General features: G+C 40.7%; 1 protein-coding gene across 2 annotated transcripts in view; it reads left to right on the top strand.

Annotated features, from left to right (window-relative positions):
- LOC134568294 (deoxyribonuclease gamma-like) overlaps positions 1-20,829 on the top strand; it is a 34,694-nt gene extending 13,865 nt beyond the window's left edge. For both annotated transcript variants that reach the window (XM_063426755.1, XM_063426754.1), the window contains exons 5-8: positions 1,663-1,775; positions 14,560-14,717; positions 15,005-15,098; positions 20,646-20,829. In XM_063426755.1, coding sequence (XP_063282825.1) covers positions 1,663-1,775; positions 14,560-14,717; positions 15,005-15,098; positions 20,646-20,720 — 440 coding nt within the window. In that variant the 3' untranslated portion in view covers positions 20,721-20,829. The remainder of the gene's footprint in view (positions 1-1,662; positions 1,776-14,559; positions 14,718-15,004; positions 15,099-20,645) is intronic.
- The last annotated feature ends 531 nt before the right edge of the window (positions 20,830-21,360 follow it).

The following is a 21,360-nucleotide window of genomic DNA, read 5'->3' as shown; positions in this document are numbered from 1 at the left end:
AGATAGGACCACAGAGGGCAAGGCTGGGGAATCTACTCAGCAATGCGATCTCCTTATGACATGTTGGAAATACCCCCTTAGGCCTAAATTGCTCTCCAGGTGCTACAAAGCAATATCGAACTTCCCACTGTCCCCAAACCTATCATTTATGTCCCAATGGGAAAAAGAAAGTGGGACAACTCTTCTCCCCCACAAATGGCTAGCACTAGTCAATGCACTGACTGGGTATACCGCGTGCTACTCACATATTGAAGCTCACAGAAAGCTAATGTACCGATGGTATCTGACGCCGGATAAACTTAGCAAAATATACCCAAACACTTCTGACCGATGTTGGAGATGCCGAGCACAAAAAGGCACGACGCTCCACATATGGTGGGGATGCGACCTTATTCGGCCATTGTGGTTGGAGGTTTCTAGGTTGCTTAGCAAAGTAGATATCATTCTCCCGCTGGAGTTTGGGGCCTGCCTATGGTTGGACCTTCCCGCCAGCTGGACGAAGCAGGAGAAAGCACTGGCCGCACAGGTGATACTAGCAGCTAGAGCTCTTATAGCGCTCAATTGGAAATCAACCAATTGCCCCTCTGAAAAGAACCTCATGGACAAAATCCGACTAAATTATGTATATGACATCTCATCGGCGATAACTGCCGACCAAAAACATAAAATATCTCAAAACTGGGAACCTTGGTGTAGCCGCTTTCAGTTCCAGCCTCCATAAAACCTTCAATAGGCCTCAGAGCCAGATCATGCACACACCTGTTACTAACTATAAAAAAAAAAAAAAAAAAAAAAAAAACCACACAAAAAAAAAAAAAAAAAAAGAGAGAGAACTTTAGGGCAGGGAGCTTCTTATTCCTCCCCCCCCCCCCCCCCCCCCCCCATCCGGGTCGATGCCATCGCCTAAGACGACAGCCATAGAAACCCGAATAGCTGCTGGATAGCAAGCAGTTATGGTTCTCCCTCATGTTAGATTTATGTTAGATTGTTTTTTAAATGTATTCTATATGTTTTTTATTATGCCTTAATTTGGGAGGTTCAGGCGGAGCAATGCCTTGACACTTGAGTAATACATCACAGAGTGCCACACTTAGGGGGATATATAGGAGGCATTAATCGTGTAGGTGGAGAGCCTCGTCGAGTAGATAGCCGACACTTGAGACTTCTTGACCCCCCTGAATGCCCAACAAGGTTAAGGTATATAGCAGGTACACGTATCACATGACGAACAGACACAAGATAGCCAGAGCATCGCCCCTGCATGCCTATAAAAGGCTGATAGCTACACTGTCTCAATGACGAGTTACACTTGAAGGTGGAAAAGTGGGGTATAGGTACGCCCGTTCTAAATTGGGACGAGCAGAGACTACGCTACGCCCAAACCACTGCGTACATATAGGTGGTGATTAATATGAAATATGAATGTCACTGTGTTGTATCTAATCCTTTGTACTGTAACCCTGAATCCCCCACCCTACCCCTTTTTTTTATCTGTAACCCCACCCTTTCTATTTTATGATTGAAAACAATAAACTCAATTAATAAAAAAAAAAAAGCCAACACTATGCAAACTCTGAAAGACAAAATTAAAAAACTGCTGACTAAATGCTTGTCTCCACCAGGAAAAACTAAACACCAACCAACCTTTTTTTGTATCACCAGCCGCAAAAGATTTTATCATAATTCCAGTGCACACCACTCCCAAAGACTCAGTTCATGAAATCGATGAGTTGTACGATGTTTACCTTGACGTTAAAGAGAAATGGGGAACTCAGGTAAATGGTTCTAAATATTCATTATTCTCAAATCAACAGCACATGGAGAGACAAAACAATATAAGAACAGCCAGGTGCAAACCATATAAGCACTCCCTCAAGTGCTTTAAATATTCAAATGTATATAGGATATAGAATGCACACCATAACAATCTCAAAAAAATATTTAAATTTTATTATGTACAAAAAAGTACCAGAATGTAAACATATAAGAAAAAATGAATATAAACAAAGTAACAGAAGTAAAGGCAGATACAATAAAATAATAGTAATAAATTACCACAAAAATCCTTACAAGCCTCAGACAGAAACACGAGTCACCAACCCCCCCCCCCCCCCCCAACGTTTCGGCACCAACTGGCTGCCTTTATCAAGGGTACCCTTGGGTACCCTCAAGGGTAACTTCTGTTACTTTGTTTATATTCATTTGTTCTCATATGTTTACATTCTGGTACTTTTTTGTACATAATAAAATGTAAATATTTTTTTGAGATTGTTATGGTGTGCATTCTATATCCTATATACATCTAAATATTCATTATACTTTAGTTTACATTAAAAAAAAAATTACACTTAAAGTGAACCTGCCATGACACAGTTTTCTGACTAGTATTTCCCTAGGAAATAAATATCCTATTTATAATTCAATCTAAATTAAATATTGCATTGCTTTGCCCTGACGTGCCCTCCATATTTCTGGATTTGTGCTAATTATGGTAGCTGTGACACCTGCCGCCCTTTCCTTCCTACTTGCCCTTAATTGGGAAGCATACTAGCAGTAGGCTAGATAAGCATTAAAAGTCAGTCTACATAACTAGGTGTTATGAACGCTGGTATAGTATTTAGCCTCTTCGCCTATTTTCTCCCGAACTGCTGAGCATGAGTGATTATAGCTGCTCTCATGCTGCTGATTATAGCTGTGTAGATTCGAACGGTTCCAGACGAATGCAGCATCCAAGTAGTTTCTCCCCAGCAAGTAGACAGTTACCCAAACATGAGTCTAAACTTCATGAAGGGAACAACCGGAATGATTTTATATAACATATATTTAAGATCACAATAGGAATACTTAAAGGGACACTATAGTCACCTGAACAACTTCAGCTTAATGAGGTTGTTTAGGTGAGTGCTACAGCTACCCGGAGCCTTTTTCTTGTAAGCACTGTATTTTCTGAGAAAATGCAGTGTTTACATTAGAAGCTTGGAACACCTCTTGTTGCAGTCAATCAGACGGCCACCAGAGGGACTTCCGAGTTCAGAGGCCCTAAAAAGGCCTCTCGTCCGATGCATTCTGGGTGTGTTGGGGATAAAATCAGCCCGGACCCTTTGTGGATGATGGATATTTGCCAACTCATTCAGAGCTCTGGAAATTGGAAATGAATAGCAGAGACTTGTTCAATAACCAATTCAAAGTTTATTATACAGTCATATGCATTTATACCCCACTCTCATGTCGGTGGGGGCCATGAGCATTAGTGACATAATTTGTTTTTCACAAGTTATAAACAGCTGTTTCTAGTTATAATCTTTCGTCATATAACGTATCACATATTTGATTAAAACCAGATATTTACAAATACCGATATATTGGACAATTAACAAGAACATTTCGAAATCAGTATTTTTCCAGCAAAAAGGATTTTATACAAATCCTTTTTCCGAGAAATAAAGATGAAATGCCAAATTCATTCTTTGTTCAAATTAACTCTTATATGGACAGCTAGGATAGATATCAAAATGGATATTTGCATCTACAGTTCCCCTCTTAGATCATATCATGATCTATCTTACGGTAAATATCCATGGGAGGCCTGCGGCAGAGAAACAAGAGGAGGTATATTCAGACGTGCTAATCACGTCTGCGGGACTTTCATTATTTCTTCACCTCGATTTCCCCCATTTGCTCTGTGCCATAGGTTTTCCCTTAAAGAGGAGTTCGAGCTGTTGATTTCAGCTTTTTCAATTATCTGCTGATCTTTTAAGTGTACATCATGTTATCTGTATCTTGAGTCTTGGGTCAATATAGGCAAAGTGTATTTGTGAAGGCAAAGTGTTATTCCCAACAACGGGAATATTATTATTATTACAATTCAAAATGTAAGCTCGTATAGTCAAAACGGGAATAAGATCCATCCCCTCTTTGGACCAGGGTCCTGGATTACCATTCCACCCGGTGATCTGGGGCCAGGTCAAAAAACCCAGTGGCAAAAACTCATATTTGAGGAAAAAAGCACATCTGGGGAAACTCTGAGTGAGGGCCATCCCCTCACGTTGACAGCATTAGTGACTTATAAAACCCTGCATTTGTAAGTAAATAGCTGGGTATCGGGATTGGGAAACATTTCTTGATTAGTTTCAAAAGGCCCATTTACATATTAAATCATGAGATAACTTATAATCAGTTTGTAATTCTAACAATAATCCCAATCATGACCTTGCATCCTATGTCTCCTAATTACATCCCTATTTCGATGGTCCAGTCATATCCACACTTAATAAATGGGAATCCATCCTTGGTACACTCAACATACATCAATGACACACATAGTACATCCATGCCTGAGTAAGTAAACACTTCCTCTCTCTCCGGCTAACTCTACAAAAATAAAAATAACAAAATAGTTCAATAGTCCAGCATAGTCCAGCATAGTCCTAAAAAATAGTCTTTCAAGGAGAATAAAGAATGTTAGACACCATAAACTTTGTTCCATAATCTTAGACACCATAACATAGCTAAGGGTAGCAATATGGCTGACAACAAGACAATGTCAGCTTCCACATAGTTCTTAATTCTTCTGTTTGCTGGATGTTCACCACAATGCTCTTTGCAACACCCCAATTGTTGAAAGGGTTAATACAGACATAGCGGCATTAGACAGCACTGCACCTTCAGGACTTTCCAAGTCAGTCTATGTACTCATAAGTAAGCATCTTAGTTTCTTCGGCCAGCATGGATTTTGACCAAACAGATTTAATTGCAAAAAAAGGTAGGTAGGCAGGCAGGTAGGTCAGCCAGAGAGATTGGTGTGTAGTCCCAAATATCAGGCGGCACAAATACTCCAGTATGGTCTCTATAATCATACAAACACAAGGATCAGTACGACATCAATAACTTCATTATCTAGGCTAAACTCAAATTAGAGACTAAAGTTAAACCCTAAACTTGTGTAACATGTACTTCTCTTAGCTTTGCTTATATTTCCTTGCATTGTCCTTTATACAATTGTAATACATAATTTCCCTTTAGAGATGAGAGAAGCACTCATTCTATATAAATGCTTGTTGAGTACTAAAACACTAACATATACATATTGGAATAATTCCTAATAAAATACTGTTCTTAAACTTAAACCTTAATTTGATAATCCCAATTAATTACTTTAATAGAATTGGAATGCTGAATTCTGTCAAAAATGTTGTGGACCCAGGTAACATTTTTTTTTTTTTTTAAACCAAAACCTTTTATAGATCCCGATGTCCAAAAAGCCACCAGTTCTGTATGTGTGTGATCATGTTTAATACATGGTGGAACCTCCATACAGTTATCCCACTTAAACAATATTTTTTTTTTCAGAACAACTAGGAATGAAATAGGAGAAACAAAATGAATTACTTTTGTTGCAAAGTGCCTTGTTTAATACAGAGTTGTCTTGCTTTGCTAAAATTGCAAGTGGCCTCTGATAAGGAAGGGGCAGCAAACTGTAGACATGTGTTATATTAAGTTGCCCTCACTTGTCAGGTCTTGTAAACTCACTTATTTTATTGCAGATGCCTCTATGATACCACGTTACAAATTGACTAAGCATACTTATTATTATCCTATTTTATTTTAGTTATTTCACATTGCGCAGCCTATGCAAACAATGTCTACATCTCAACTTCAGCTTGTACTTTCCCTAAGAGCCAGCATTAATACGGTTTCCATAAGAGCCAGCATTAATACTGTTTTATCTATATATAAAACATTAAGAACATGAACCATCTGTGTATTAGGCTGAGGTTGTTGAGTGTGGGTATAGGTTTGAATCTGTGGTTGGTATTGAGGAACCTGCCAGGGTGGGTCCAGGAGCACCACAGGCACCAGGGAAGCCAGAGGCACCAGGGAAGCCAGGGGCACCAGCAATACCAGGAGTACCAGTGGGGCCAGCTTGATCAGGTTCACCACGAGTACCTTGGGGTGAACCCCTGCTCTCCACAATTAAAACAATTAAAACAGTGCTGAAGTTGCCACCTCTACAAAAGTTAGACCCTTTGATAAAATTCTCTACCTCTGCCTCCAAAACTTGTCTGATTCAATCTCCTATCACCTCCCAAATGTCCTCGTCTCCCCTGCTTAAGATCACAATCCTTTGTGACCGATCCAACATACTTTTCCCTCTTTCTTTATATCAAAACAACCTGCTGTATCTTTCTCATGAAGCATATTCCATTTGCAGGTCGAGATTACCTAACTCACACCCCCTCTTTGTGTACACTTCTTAGTGTACCACACAGATATAATATTAATAAGCTTTTGAAGAATTAGTACATAAACAGTGAAAGCAGAGTCTTCCTACAGGGTTTGCAATACTGACAGTCTGGGTCATAGGTGTAATGCAGTTAGTTACTTTTCTATTGTTAGAATACATTGAAAACACAAATATATTGCAAATATGGAAATCATATTGCAGCCGTTTCCTACACCTATAAGGATATGGTTGTAATACTTCAATTGAGTTCAAATTGAGAATCAAAAGTCTAACCACAAAAACTAAACGTTATATACTTATCAAAAATGAGTTTAACCCCTTAGAGAGTTAATAGGGTGACCTCTTCCCATAGTATGGTTCCTTTTAGAATTATTATATTATTTATTCTCTCCTAGGTCTGCAAAATGCTTTCAATATACCAATACAAATATAATACAGTAGTTTAGAATTGCCTCAAAATAAATTGTCTGATCTCTATTAAAAATACCATTTCATCATTTTGCTATAATCAATGAGGCATATAAGATTAATCTTAATCTGGGAAAAAACTTATCCTATATATCCATTATTTTTTTTCTTGTTAAATACCCATATAACATAACAGTTGTTTATGTTAAAGATAACGCTAAATACTCCCCTAATAATATGGAGAATGAGAGATCCACGATTTTGAGAAGCAGATTTTTTTCCAGGGGCCCCTTTTTCGTGAGCTGATCAGCATTTTATCTGTTGTAAAAAGACACTAAAAGCTTGCGTTAATGACATGCAAATATTCTTTAAATAGTCTTCATACTCATTGTAATATCACACATGTCCTCTTATAACACAGAACACAACGAATGTAGCAGATATCCAGCAGACATCCCAATACAAAAACCCATTAATGGACAGGCAATTAACTCAATCCAAAATAAATTATTAAATGTCACACCCAAAAGAAACACAGACATAATGTAGGTTTCCCTTGTTTGTGCATTCTGCAACCATGCAAGCAGTACTGCTTTAAGATCAGAAAACCTGGCAGCTGGACTGGAAAGTCGAATTTTGGCAAGAAGTCCATTATTACAACAGAATTTTGGAAAACAGCTAAAACTTAGCGTGTTTTTTTCTTTTGCTTTAAGGATTACAACTCATATTGCTCTTGGACTAGTATTCAATAATAAATCAGTTATTTAATAGATTATTACGCTGCCACTTCCATCTGTGTCAATACTGAGACAAACGTATTTAAATATAATTTAAAATAGCACAGCAAGTTACCCATTAACATACATGACAATCAAACTGCCTACTTTAAAATGAGTAACCAAAACACATTTATCACAATCACCATTTACACAGAATAAACTTTTAACAGCTGTATTCAGAACATATTATTGTAAGGTTTTTTATTTTATTATTTAAGAGTTCTGGTACCAATGGTTTTCTTATTAAAGAAGGGATCCCGTACGGCCATATAACGCGTTTAACTTAAACATTTGTATAACACTTGCATTAACCAGTTGCAACATATGTACCTTATCAATAGAATTTCTCTCCTATACGCTTACAGAACATTTGGACCAGATTACACAGACATGGTATCACCTGCATTTGTCAGAACTCTCAAACACTCAAAATATTTAAACTACTCCATGTTAAAAGCATAGAAAATTTTGACCGGTCAATTTGAGTTCCCAAAAGTCATAAAAACACAGGTAAAAACCTTTGTCCATGGTTTCTGATCCTACATTCTATGACCAAAATTTCAAACCCACTTCTGCACAGGGGGTCCACCATTTGGGTCACAATCAATAAAATCTCTGCATCCCCAGACAACAATTTACAGATTTTCACAATTCTACAGAATACATACAATTTAAAGCATTTACAACATGTCAGGTACCTGTAGCAAGCAAGTTAGTTTACAGCACGAAATGAAGCATGTGCTGAAAATATAAATTTCATATTAATTTATAATCACCTACATTTACAACATGAATTTGTAGACCCCCTTAATGAACCTCTATTTTTTTCTTTTATTTATCATCACCTTTACATGTACTTTTGACATTCCCTCAATTATTTTATTCCCTTAATTCTCATACCTGGTTTGGACACCCTCAGGGCTTCAGAGGAGCTGCCAATCCTTTCTTCCTGGGCAGGTGGTAAAAGGGAGCTTTATGGAGCAGTGGGAACCCCTTGTTCCTGCTTGGGTAGGTCTAACTTATCACAGCAAGGATAGCACCCAAATCATTATTGTCTTTAGGGGACAGGCTGGGTATAATCAGGAGGGAGTAATGGTTTGGAGTTGTTAAAAACAGCCTCATTCCCATTTTATTTATCTTAACCCCCTTATCACAGACTTCATGCTTAAAATCAAAGTTGCACAGTCAAATAAAACAGCACATAAAGTAGCAAGCTTGAGTAATGCCAAACATCCATCATACAGGGTTAAAACCACTTTTTTTTTTTTTTTTTTTTTTTTTTTTCGTTAATAAACTTTCTTTGCAAAAGTGACATGTACATAAACATGTACATAAACTGTTTGCAAAAGTTACATGTACATATACAACAACTCAGTCTGCCAAGACTGAAAACCAGTTTTACAACCTACAAAAGGCAACCCTTACAAAGAGGGACCATGGGACGTCTCCCATACACACTTTTACCACCTGCCAAAGGTGAACCCCTAACAAAGAGGAAAAGTCCAGATAATTGTGCACAAAACCGCCTGCCAAAGGCACTCCTCCTACCAAAGGAGTTAAACAAGTCTACCTGAGACTTAAAAAAACCATGTCTACTAAAGACATTATGCATTGAAAATCCCCTTTAAAAAATTAAAATAGTAAGAAACCCCAATAAATAACAAAGCAATGTGTGGGTGATAGGAGATGCAGGTAAAGAAGGTCTTCAAAGAACCCCTTACCTGACATCTCCGCTCCGACCAATTGCCCCCAAAACTTCTGACACCAGTTTGTTGGGGATAAAATCAGCCCGGACCCTTTGTGGATGATGGATATTTGCCAACTCATTCAGAGCTCTGGAAATTGGAAATGAATAGCAGAGACTTGTTCAATAACCAATTCAAAGTTTATTATACAGTCATATGCATTTATACCCCACTCTCATGTCGGTGGGGGCCATGAGCATTAGTGACATAATTTGTTTTTCACAAGTTATAAACAGCTGTTTCTAGTTATAATCTTTCGTCATATAACGTATCACATATTTGATTAAAACCAGATATTTACAAATACCGATATATTGGACAATTAACAAGAACATTTCGAAATCAGTATTTTTCCAGCAAAAAGGATTTTATACAAATCCTTTTTCCGAGAAATAAAGATGAAATGCCAAATTCATTCTTTGTTCAAATTAACTCTTATATGGACAGCTAGGATAGATATCAAAATGGATATTTGCATCTACAGGGTGAATGCATCAGACGGGCTATCAGCACACAAAGCACTGTGAACGCGCTTTGTGTGCTGACAGCCTGTCAGCACTGCTGTGGGCGTGGCTTCAGCTGACAGCTGAAGCCCGAACCCACAGGGATGCTGTCCGGCCACAATAGTGGTTGAAGGGGGGGGGAGAGGGGGACCTACTCTCCCCCCCCCCCCGGCCCCCACCCCTGAGCGGTGGGTGGGGGCCCTAAAAATAAGGGGGGCACATACTGCCCCCCCGGCCCCCACCCCTGTGCGGCGGGTGGGGGCCCTAAAATTATCAATAAGGGGGGACCTATTGTCCCCCCCCGGCCCCCACCCCTGTGCGGTGGGTGGGGGCCTTAAAATAAAAAATAAGGGGGGGACATACTGCCCCCCCCCGGCCCCCACCCCTGTGCGGCAGGTGGGGGCCCTAAAATTCACAATAGGGAGGGGACCTACTGTCCCCCCCCGGCCCCCACCCCTGTGCGGCGGGTGGGGGCCCTAAAATTCACAATAAGGGGGGGGGCTACTGTCCCCCCCCCCCCCCGGCCCCCACCCCTGAGCGGCGGGTGGGGGCCCTACAATTATCAATAAGGGGGGGGACCTACTGTCCCCCCCGGCCCCCACCCCTGTGCGGCGGGTGGGGGCCCTAAAATTATCAATGAGGGGGGGGACTTACTGTCCCCCCCCGGCCCCCACCCTGTGCGGCGGGTGGGGGCCCTAAAATTCACAATAAGGGGGGGGGACCTACTGCCCCCCCCCCGGCCCCCACCCCTGAGCGGTGGGTGGGGGCCCTAAAATTATCAATAGGGGGGGACCTATTGTCCCCCCCCCGGCCCCCACCCCTGAGCGGTGGGTGGGGGCCCTAAATACAAAGGGGGTGGGGACCCTAGTTAACCCTCTCCCCCCACCCCCCCTCCCCCCAAAAAAACTTATCTCCCTACCTACCCCCCTCACCCTAAAAATAATGAGGGGGGACCCTTTAACTAAAAACCTGTAAAGAAAAAAAAAATAAGATAAAAACAACTTACCATTCGATGTTTTCTTTCTTCTAAAATCTTCTTTCTTCGGCCCCAAAAAAGGCCAAATAAAAATCCATAATAACCGACGGAATAAAAAAAAAAAAAAAAAACCCGAGCGCAAAAAAAATAATCCATCTTCACCCATGGAGGGCTCCGCGCAGACTGAGCTCTGCAGGGCGGGGGAAGGCTTATAAAGCCTTGCCCCGCCCTGCAATTAGGCTAAGAACACTCTGATTGGTGGGTTTAAGCTAATCAGAGTGCTCTTTGTCATTTTACAAGCGTGGGAAAATTCCAAAGAACTTTCCCACGCTTGTAAAATGACAAAGAGCACTGTGATTGGATGGCTTGAAATCCATCCAATCACAGTGCTCTTTGTCATTTTACAAGCGTGGGAAAGTTCTTTGGAATTTTCCCACGCTTGTAAAATGACACAGAGCACTGTGATTGGATGGATTTCAAGCCATCCAGTCACAGTGCTCTGTGTCATTTTACAAGCGTGGGAAAATTCCAAAGAACTTTCCCACGCTTGTAAAATGACAAAGAGCACTGTGATTGGATGGCTTGAAATCCATCCAATCACAGTGCTCTGTGTCATTTTACAAGCGTGGGAAAATTCCAAAGAACTTTCCCACGCTTGTAAAATGACACAGAGCACTGTGATTGGATGGCTTGAAATCCATCCAATCACAGTGCTCTGTGTCATTTTACAAGCGTGGGAAAATTCCAAAGAACTTTCCCACGCTTGTAAAATGACAAAGAGCACTCTGATTGGCTTAAACCCACCAATCAGAGTGTTCTTAGCATAATTGCAGGGCGGGGCAAGGCTTTATAAGCCTTCCCCCGCCCTGCGGAGCTCAGTCTGCGCGGAGCCCTCCATGGGTGAAGATGGATTATTTTTTTTTGCGCTCGTTTTTTTTTTGTTTTTTTTTAATTGCGTCGGTTATTATGGATTTTTATTTGGCCTTTTTTGGGGCTGAAGAAAGAAGATTTTAGAAGAAAGAAAACATTGAATGGTAAGTTGATTTTATCTCATTTTTTCTTTTTTTTACAGGTTTTTAGTTAATGGTCCCCCCTCATTATTTTTAGGGTGAGGGGGGTAGGTAGGGAGATATTTTTTTTTTGGGGGGGGGAGGGTTAACTAGGGTCCCCCCCCCTTTGTATTTAGGGCCCCCACCCACCGCTCAGGGGTGGGGGCCGGGGGGGACAATAGGTCCCCCCCTTATTGATAATTTTAGGGCCCCCACCCGCCGCTCAGGGGTGGGGGCCGGGGGGGGGACAGTAGGTCCCCCCCCCCTTATTGATAATTTTAGGGCCCCCACCCGCCGCTCAGGGGTGGGGGCCGGGGGGGGGGACAGTAAGTCCCCCCCTCATTGATAATTTTAGGGCCCCCACCCGCCGCACAGGGGTGGGGGCCGGGGGGGACAGTAGGTCCCCCCCTTATTGATAATTGTAGGGCCCCCACCCGCCGCTCAGGGGTGGGGGCCGGGGGGGGACAGTAGGTCCCCCCCTCATTGATCATTTTAGGGCCCCCACCCGCCGCACAGGGGTGGGGGCCGGGGGGGACAGTAGGTCCCCCCCTTATTGATAATTGTAGGGCCCCCACCCGCCGCTCAGGGGTGGGGGCCGGGGGGGGACAGTAGGTCCCCCCCTCATTGATAATTTTAGGGCCCCCACCCGCGGCACAGGGGTGGGGGCCGGGGGGGACAGTAGGTCCCCCCCTCATTGATAATTTTAGGGCCCCCACCCGCCGCACAGGGGTGGGGGCCGGGGGGGGACAGTAGGTCCCCCCCCTTATTGATAATTTTAGAAAGCGAGCTGAGCTGTCAGTCAGACAGCTCAGCTCGCGAACGCGCATTCCGCGCACATGCGCGGTAAAGCGCTCAGGTTCTTCATAGGGCGGCATTCAATGCCGCTCTATGAAGAACGCGATTGGTGCAGCGCGAAGCCGTCCCATTGGGCCCCGCGATTTCGTCATTTTGACGAAAAAGGGGGCGCGGCCTAGTGGGGAGCTCGGCGCTGGAACGGAGGTAAGTTTTTAATATAAAAACACCTCGAAATTTATTTTTAATAAATGAAAGTACATATAAAAGCAAGAAGGAAGGCTGGGGGACCTGTCTTTCTTGCTTTTATATGGTGACTATAGAGTCCCTTTAAGCGAGTGTTGGAATATATGTCAGCAGTTCAACAGTGGGAAGCCTGAAAATGAACTGCTTATACAAACTGACAGTAGGGTAGTCTAATTGAGAGTTAATCTTACGTGTACAGATTTACATACTGACATTTTTGTGGTGTGATAGGGCCATAAGCTTAGCTAAGATATGTAGGTAAGGTGCCACGAGGCAGATTGTAGCATTCTGGGTTGTCATCAGCAATAGGCATAAAAATAAAACTAATATTCACTATAGCATTAACTTTGATAACAACAGCAGAGATGTACGTTTAACAGTAAATGCAGCCAAAGTAACTTCTGTTGAGGCTGTCGGTGGTATATTCCGCGTGTGTGCCTTAGATGCAATACGTCGTGAGAAGCTAGGGTCGCCGCTGGCTCTGGCAGTGTGGATGATATTGAAAGGCAGCGTATTCCCATGCATGGGGAGAGTCCCTTTAGGGCACCCAGGAGGCCCACTCAGTCCCAAAGTCCCGCCATGGCAGACCACCGTTGACCAGCTACCCGGTCGTTGGGTGGACATGAGCGCGGTGCTTTTCAAGCCACAGTGTCCAGGTGCGGGCTGCGGTTCAGTGGAGTTGGTGTATGGGGATGACCTTTCTGGGTACTCCTCTGGTGTTAGTCTCTGGCCTCGGTTGTAGGAAGCGCTAGTAAGGTGTGCTCAGTTGGAGTAGGCACTGAGCCTGCATTAGGGGATTGCCGCTGCAGTGTAAGTAGGGATAAATGCAGGCTGCAGTCAGTCTTTCCTGACTTCGGTCATATTCCAGGAGTGTTCACAGTTTGGGCTGTGTGGTTTATGAGCTCTGCTTCAGCGCGGGTTGTCCATTTTAATGAGACCGCGTTGAGTCACCCAGGAGCAATGCCAAGATGTTAGCTTGCCTGGTGGGGACCAGGATAACCCCCGCCGGTCCAAAAGGGGGGAGGAGTGAACAGGGCCGGGAGGGCGTCAGCTATGTTGTAGTTTCGCATTAGCCGGGTCAAAAAGCGAGGCAGCCGCCATCCGCCCCACTCTCCTCCCGGGTAGGCCTCAGTCCCCAAGCCCCAGAGTATCGATCCAGGACCCAGAATCACTCGATATCAGGTGCTCCAGCTGCCTTGAGACACTCCAGGACCTTGTACCACAAACTTCCAGGGTGTTCCAAGCAGAGTAAGGTTGGTATTTACCCAAAATTTGCTGGATTCCTCTGGAGCCATAGTGACTTGCAGCCTGCTAGCCTGGCCGCCCGGCCCCGCCCCCTCAACAGGAATGAATTTAATGGCTGCCACACTGGCTTTTATGCAAGTCCCCAAGCAAGGGGCACTCCCACATGGACCTTGTGGGGGACAGGGACACAAAGGTTACAACCAATAATAATACAGTGACAAAGTGTGACACTCCCATTACAAACAGATAATTCCCTCCTCTCCTTTTACAGTTACAGCTATCGAACCAATAAAACGTAAAAAGTCCCGAATGCATGCTGTTTTCTTCACACTAGGAATCAAATCCACTGGTCTCTCACTAGACTGAACTCATAATTCCCCGCTCTCTTACTAAACTGAATACCAGATGCCTTAATATAGAGGAAACCAGATATTTTGTACCTTCATCTTCAGATCCTGTTTTCTATAGTTACACGACTGATAGCACTTGTTTTGTAAGCAATGGGGTTGTGACTCTATTCAATACTATTATTACAGTACCATAAACCGGTTGTTGTATATGTGTACTTGCAGAACATAATACTCTTGGGAGACTTCAATGCTGATGGAGCCTATGTTTCAAACAAGAAAATGAAGACAATAAGACTGAGAACAGATATTAATTTCCATTGGTTAATTAGCGATGACATCGATACTACGGCCACCAACACTACAGACTGCTCTTATGACAGGTACTTTGGAACTGCTCTCTCCTGTCCCTGCTAAAATGTTGCTAATAAAGATCTTGACATATTAGTGACAGAAATTTGGCTTCTTAAAGTGGTAGTGTGTCTCCACTCTCCATAAACCATGAATGCAATTTCTCTGATTGATGAACTCTGTATCAAACAAATGTCAAAAGTATCATGCATTTTTCTTATTTATTTGGAACGAGGTTCCTGATGCTTAGCATGACTGCTTCTTATACAAAACTAGTGATAAAAGGTAGAATCTTATCTTTTATTGTTTTCTATTTTAGAATTGTTGTTCATAAGGATCTGATAAACGACATTGTCCCAAATTCAGCCAAGTCCTTCAATTTCCAGGTGGAATATAAACTTACAGATGACGAGGTAAGTGAACTCCATATTTACAAGGCAACATGTTTGGCCACTTTTATATTTAACAATACATTCAACAATGTATACAAAATGACTTTTTATCCTGTATGGCTGTGGCTTAAAGTGAACCATCAGTAATGATGATCTCAGCCGGGGGAAGCAGCAGCAACATCACAGAAACCGGCATGCCAGGGGACCTAAGTAAAAACTATTTTGCTTAATTAAAGGGGGGCTTAGTAATACACTCTAATGTTAAGAACATATGTTTGTATTACTAACGTCAGAGTGTTCCTTTATGAGCTTCTGGAAAAGTTGACTGGATCTCTAGATTGTAATCTAGTTCAAGTCTACATCATGTCTTGCTTCTGTTTGCCAAAATGTTTGTCACCTCTGTACACGTACCAGCCACAACAATGAAACCAGTGATAGGTGAAGTGAGTAATACTGATTATATCATTACAATGGCACCTGTCAGGGGGTGGGACATATTAGGCAGCAAATGAACAATCAGATCTTTTCGCTTGCCCGTATTTTTCTGCACTTCATACAACTCATTCAATTCAAGCACTAATGCACCATGATAATCTCCCCCACTAATGCACCATGATATGCCCCAGCAGCACTCCAAAGTATCCCCAACATCTCTCCCAGTGCTGGGCATAGGCTGACAGTAAACCACAGAGGTACATACCCAAAGCCTCTGCTGCTGAGGACGCTGTCTATGCCACACTGCAGCCTCCTAAACAGAGACTCTCTAACAATGTAGGACTTTCAAGAAATATTCACTGTTCGACTGTTTTGATTTAGCATTCTCATAATATTCTTTTCATGCTTGTGTAATGCCTTACTGTACTCACCTGTCACACTCTCAGATAGCCTGTCAACTACTCATTTAACGAGGCCAAACCTGCCTGCCTGGCAAATTCTATGTGTATTTCTCTCTCTATACACTCGTGACTCACAAACATATACTATACCAACGCTCTCACATAGCTGCACACATCTGAATAACGCATGCCGACTACACAAACTGAATACTTGCATTCATAGGACACGCATAACCAACTGGAACCTGGTGCCACAGGATACATTCAGAGGTCTTCTGGAGTCCATGCCCGATGCATCAGAGCTGTTTTGGCAGCACGAGTGGAACATACATGATATTAGGAAAGTGGTTTTAACCCCTTAACGACGAGTGACGGACAAGGTCCGTCACTCAGGGGAATGCGTTAATGACGAGTGACGGACCTCGTCCGTCACCCGTTAAAATTAACCCCAGATCGCCGCAATCGCGGTGATCGTGGGGTTAATGGTGCTCTGGTCTGCCTCTGCATTAGAGGCAGACCGGGAGCACCGGATCCGGCTGTCCCAGTACATGTGCCCGCTCTGACAGCATGTCAGAGCGGGCACATGTGCTCTGTATACTCACATCCGCCTCCCTGCACTTCCGGGTTCAGTCTGAAGTGCAGGGAGACGGATCAGTGTTGATCCTGCCCCCTGGTGACAAAAAAATAAAGTTTATTTAAAATCCCACCCCCCTTTACCCATTTTAATAAAAAAATTAACCCCTTCCCTGCCAATTGATCACTGACTACAGTGATCAATTTGCAGGGATTACATTTTACTATGATCTGATTTTTTTTTTAACCCCTGAGGGTTAATTCTTTTTTTTTTAACCCTAAGGGGTTAAATTTATTTTATTAATTAATTTAAATATTTTAAAATTATAAATTTAGCTAGCTGGGGAGGGTGGAAGTTAGTGGGGAATTGGGGGATTTACTATTAGGCTAACTAGGGGTTAACGTTAAAAAAGTTTAAAAATAAGCTTTAAAAAGTTAAAAAATTAAGTTAAAAAAAGTTTTAGTAACGTTTAAGTAAAAAATAAAAAAAAATAAACCCTTTACCCAGTCCAAATAAAAATTAACCCCTTCCCTGCCAGTCGATCACTGCCTACAATGATCAAAATACAGATCACAGTATTATACTGTGATCTAATTTTTTTTTAACCCCTGACGATTAACTTTCGTTTATTTTTTAACCCTCAGGGGTTAAATTTATTTAATTAACTAATTTAAATATTGTATAATTAAATATTTCGCTACCTGGGGTGGGTGGGAGTTATGGGAAAATGGTGAATTTACTGTTAGTGTAACGTAAAAAAAAAAGCTTAGAAAAATGTTAAATCTGTAAAAAAAAGTTTTACGAAAGTTTAGGAAACTTTAAAAAAATTAATAAGCAAAACAAAAGTTTAAAACATAGTTTTAAAAAGTAAAAAAGTTTTAAAAAGTAAAATACATTTAATAACGCTCATTACCACTACACCTGGTACAAGCTAGCGGAAAAGTGATCCCACGCTAAGGTTCAAAATATGCCTTTTGAAATACCCTGGGATGTCTTCTTTAAGAAATGGTATGGCTTTATGGGGTATTTGGATTATATAGCCTGGTAAAATACTCTAAAATGGGACATGGGCACAGCGTAAAAATTTAAAGTTTGAAAAAAAATGGAATGGCTGTGTCCCAAATGTGCCCCTCCGACAGTGGTGCATCCTTGTTTTGTGCTGCCCTAGGCAGGACAAAACTCAGGCGCCCCCCCCCCCCCCCCGCGCGCGACACCCCCACCCAACCCTTCCCCCTCCCCCGTCCCGCCTTCTAAATGCACACACACACAAATTCACTGACAGATACGCATACACTAGCTAACAGACACACACACACACACTCACTAGCAGACACACACACTCACTGTCAGACACACACACTCTCTGATATATAATATATATATATAATATAATATATATAATATACTATATATATATATAATATATATATAATATATATATATAATATAATATATATAATATACTATATATATATATATATAATATACTATATATATATATATATATATAATATATAATATATATATATATAAATAATATAATATATATATAATATATATATAATATATATATATAAAATATATATAAATAATAATATATATAATAAATATATAATATATATATATATAATAATATATAATATATAATAATATATAATAATAATATATAAATATAATAAATATATATAATATATATATATATGATAATATATATATATATATATATAATATATAATAATAATATATAATATAATATATATATAAATAATAATATATAATAATATATATATAATAATATATATATATATAATAATATATATATATAATATAATATATAATTAATTTAACCTACCCCCCCCAGCCTCCTTACCTTTGGGAATGCTGGGGGGGGGGGGTTTCTTTACCTCCCTGGGGTCTAGTGGGGCTGCCGGTCGGGCTGCTGGGCTGGTTGCTGGGCGGGCGGCTGGCGAGGGAGCTCTTCCTCTGAGCTGTCTGCTCAGCTCCCTCGCGCGCCGCAGAGTGAGGCTGGGAGCCGGAAGATGACGTCATCTTCCGGCTCCCAGCCTCACTCTGCGGCGCGCGAGGGAGCTGAGCAGAGAGCTCAGAGGAAGAGCTCCCTTGCCAGCCGCCCGCCCGCCCGCCCAGCAACCAGCCCAACAGCCCGACCGGCAGCCCAGTTAGCCGCAAGGCTAACAAGGCATTTGCCCTGGGCATTTGGGGGCGGCGTTTTTTGCCGCCCCCTGGAAAATGCCGCCCAAGGCAAATGCCTTGTTTGCCTCGCGGCTAATACGCCCCTGCCCTCCGATGTCCACATATACCTGGCAAAGGTACATACGGGGGTATTTTTGTACTCAGCAGACATAGCTGAGCAACATATGAAGTATTATACAGTGGTAGTACACATATGGTTTGCAAAATATACTGTGCAAACTCACTTTGTGTGTCAAAAAGGCAGAAAAAAACGCTTATTACCACTACACCTGGTACACGCTAGCGGAAAAATGATCCCACGCTAAGGTTCAAAATATGCCTTTTCAAATACCCTGGGGTGTCTACTTTAAGAAATGGTAGGCCTTTGTGGGGTAGTTTGAATTTAAAACCTGCGAAGATGCTTGGAAATTGCACATAGGCCCTGCGTCAAAATTCAAAGTTCGGTAAAAACTGATATGGCTTGGTCTCCTATATGGCACTGTAGCTTCACAAAATAGTGCCATAGACATACAATGGGGGTGTCCTTTTACTCAGAAGACTTAGCTGAGCATAATTTGGGGGGTTTGAACTTAGTGGCACACATGAAATATACAAAATGCCCAGCAAAAATGCAATCCGTATGTAAAAAATGCACAAAATTATTTTTTACCACATACTTTGGCATGTAATGGTAAAATGTTAAGGCACAATATGCACCTTATGAGATACCCTGGAGTGTCTACTTTTACAAATGGTAGGCCTTTGTGTTTTTTTTTGAACAGTCAAACTGTTATAATACCCCAAATGGAAGCATAGGCTCATTAAATCCGTCTCTCAAAATTCTACTGTGAGTACTGAAAAGGACAGGTCTCCTATATGGCACTGTAGCTTCACGAAATAGTGCCAAAGACATACAATGGGGGTACCGTTGTACTCAGCAGAAGTAACTGAACACATAATAAAACTTTGTACAGGAATAGCACACACCAACTTTACAATATACACATGAGAAGTTCTTTGTTATAAGTTTGTGTGCGAAAACCCCCAAAAAACACAATTTTACTCCAATATTTAGCAGAGGTTGGCGGTAAAATGGCTACGTAGAAAGTGTCAAAACAACCTTAGGTAAATAGCCTGTGATGTCTACTTTATATAAATATATACTTTTGTGTGGCAATTTTGTTTTCTTTTATGGCTATTGAGCTTACAAGACAAACATACCAAATTCTAAAATCGCTCCACATTAAAAGTTTATTTTACTCCTTGTGTTTTGTGACCTGTAACTACCAAAAAAAAACTTAAAATCCCAGACACATTATATATTCTGTAAATCAGAACAACTAAATTAATTTATTTTTAATTACTTTCCTTAACCTGCACTAATTGTGCACACATTATTATTGCAAAAACTGTAAAAAAAACACAAACTTTCTAATTTTTTTTGCATTTTTCTGTATTTTTTTATAATAAATAAGCATGTATATATATATATATATGTTACATCAAATTAAAGCCCTTTCTGTCCTTTAAAAAACGGTATATAATTTGCGTCGGTGCAATAAATTAGTCAAATGCAAATTGCAGTTGAACGCAAACAGCAAAAAATGCAAAAAATGCCGTTGTCATAAAGTGAAAGACAAGCTTCCGAAGCTCTGTCCTTAAGGGGTTAATGTTGTGACTGATCAGTGTATGTTTTGATAAACAACATCAATCAATTAGGAAACAATCTTTTAATATGATGCATTGTTTTATCAATTTCAATAGTTTTATTTATTCTATATTTTATTACACAATAAATGATTTCTCATATGAGACAAAACCTGTCGTAGTTAAGACTCAACAAATCATGCAAATTATATTTGCTCTTTATAATAAAAACACATACAGTTCACTCACATCTTTTACCGTGAAGGGACATTGAGTTGCAAATTTTAATGTAATAGTTAACTGATCTTTTTTTATCTGCAGGCCCTGGCAGTTAGTGATCACTACCCCGTTGAGGTGGAGCTAAAGCCAGCGAAAGGAAAAACATCAAAAAAATAAAATTTTTACATGATCGGGATGTGCTAAAGAAACAAAAGGGGAGAAAAAAAGAAAAAGAAAACCAGTGACATTATTTTAATAAAAAATATGCAAATCTTTTTTTAACAAATGTTAATTATTTCTTTGTTAATGCAGAGGAAATACACAAATTTCTTCATTTATACATTAATTCATATACTAATTATAAAAAATTAATTATTTATACCAAAAACTATAAAGATTTGAGCATGTAAAAAATACAGCATATTAATGAGGCCAAAACCTTTCAAACGCATTAAAGTTTCATTGATGCCCAGACTGTCCCTTTAAGTGTCATGAGACACTGGAATGGCTACAATCAAGCTGACCAGGAGAAAACAAGTATAGGACGATATTTGACACAATTAAAACAATTATTTAACCTCAGAGTTAGGTTCAAGGGCAATCATTTTACTAATATATTGCTTATTAAACACGTAATTAAGTGTTATCAGCAGAACCGAATTCTAATAACTGCACACAAACCTTGCAGAAGACCAACAATATATAATTTAACAAAGCCTTAGTGGAGTGTTTTTATTAGAAGAGGTCAGAAAATTCCAAATTAAAAAGGTGTACCTTTCCTAAATTTTCATTTACCTTAAATTATGTTGTATACATC

Source organism: Pelobates fuscus, chromosome 7 (assembly GCF_036172605.1).
Source record: "Pelobates fuscus isolate aPelFus1 chromosome 7, aPelFus1.pri, whole genome shotgun sequence".
NCBI classification, from domain to species: domain Eukaryota; kingdom Metazoa; phylum Chordata; class Amphibia; order Anura; family Pelobatidae; genus Pelobates; species Pelobates fuscus.
The sequence above is the reverse complement of the archived record's forward strand: the minus strand, read 5'-3'. Positions and strand labels throughout refer to the sequence as shown.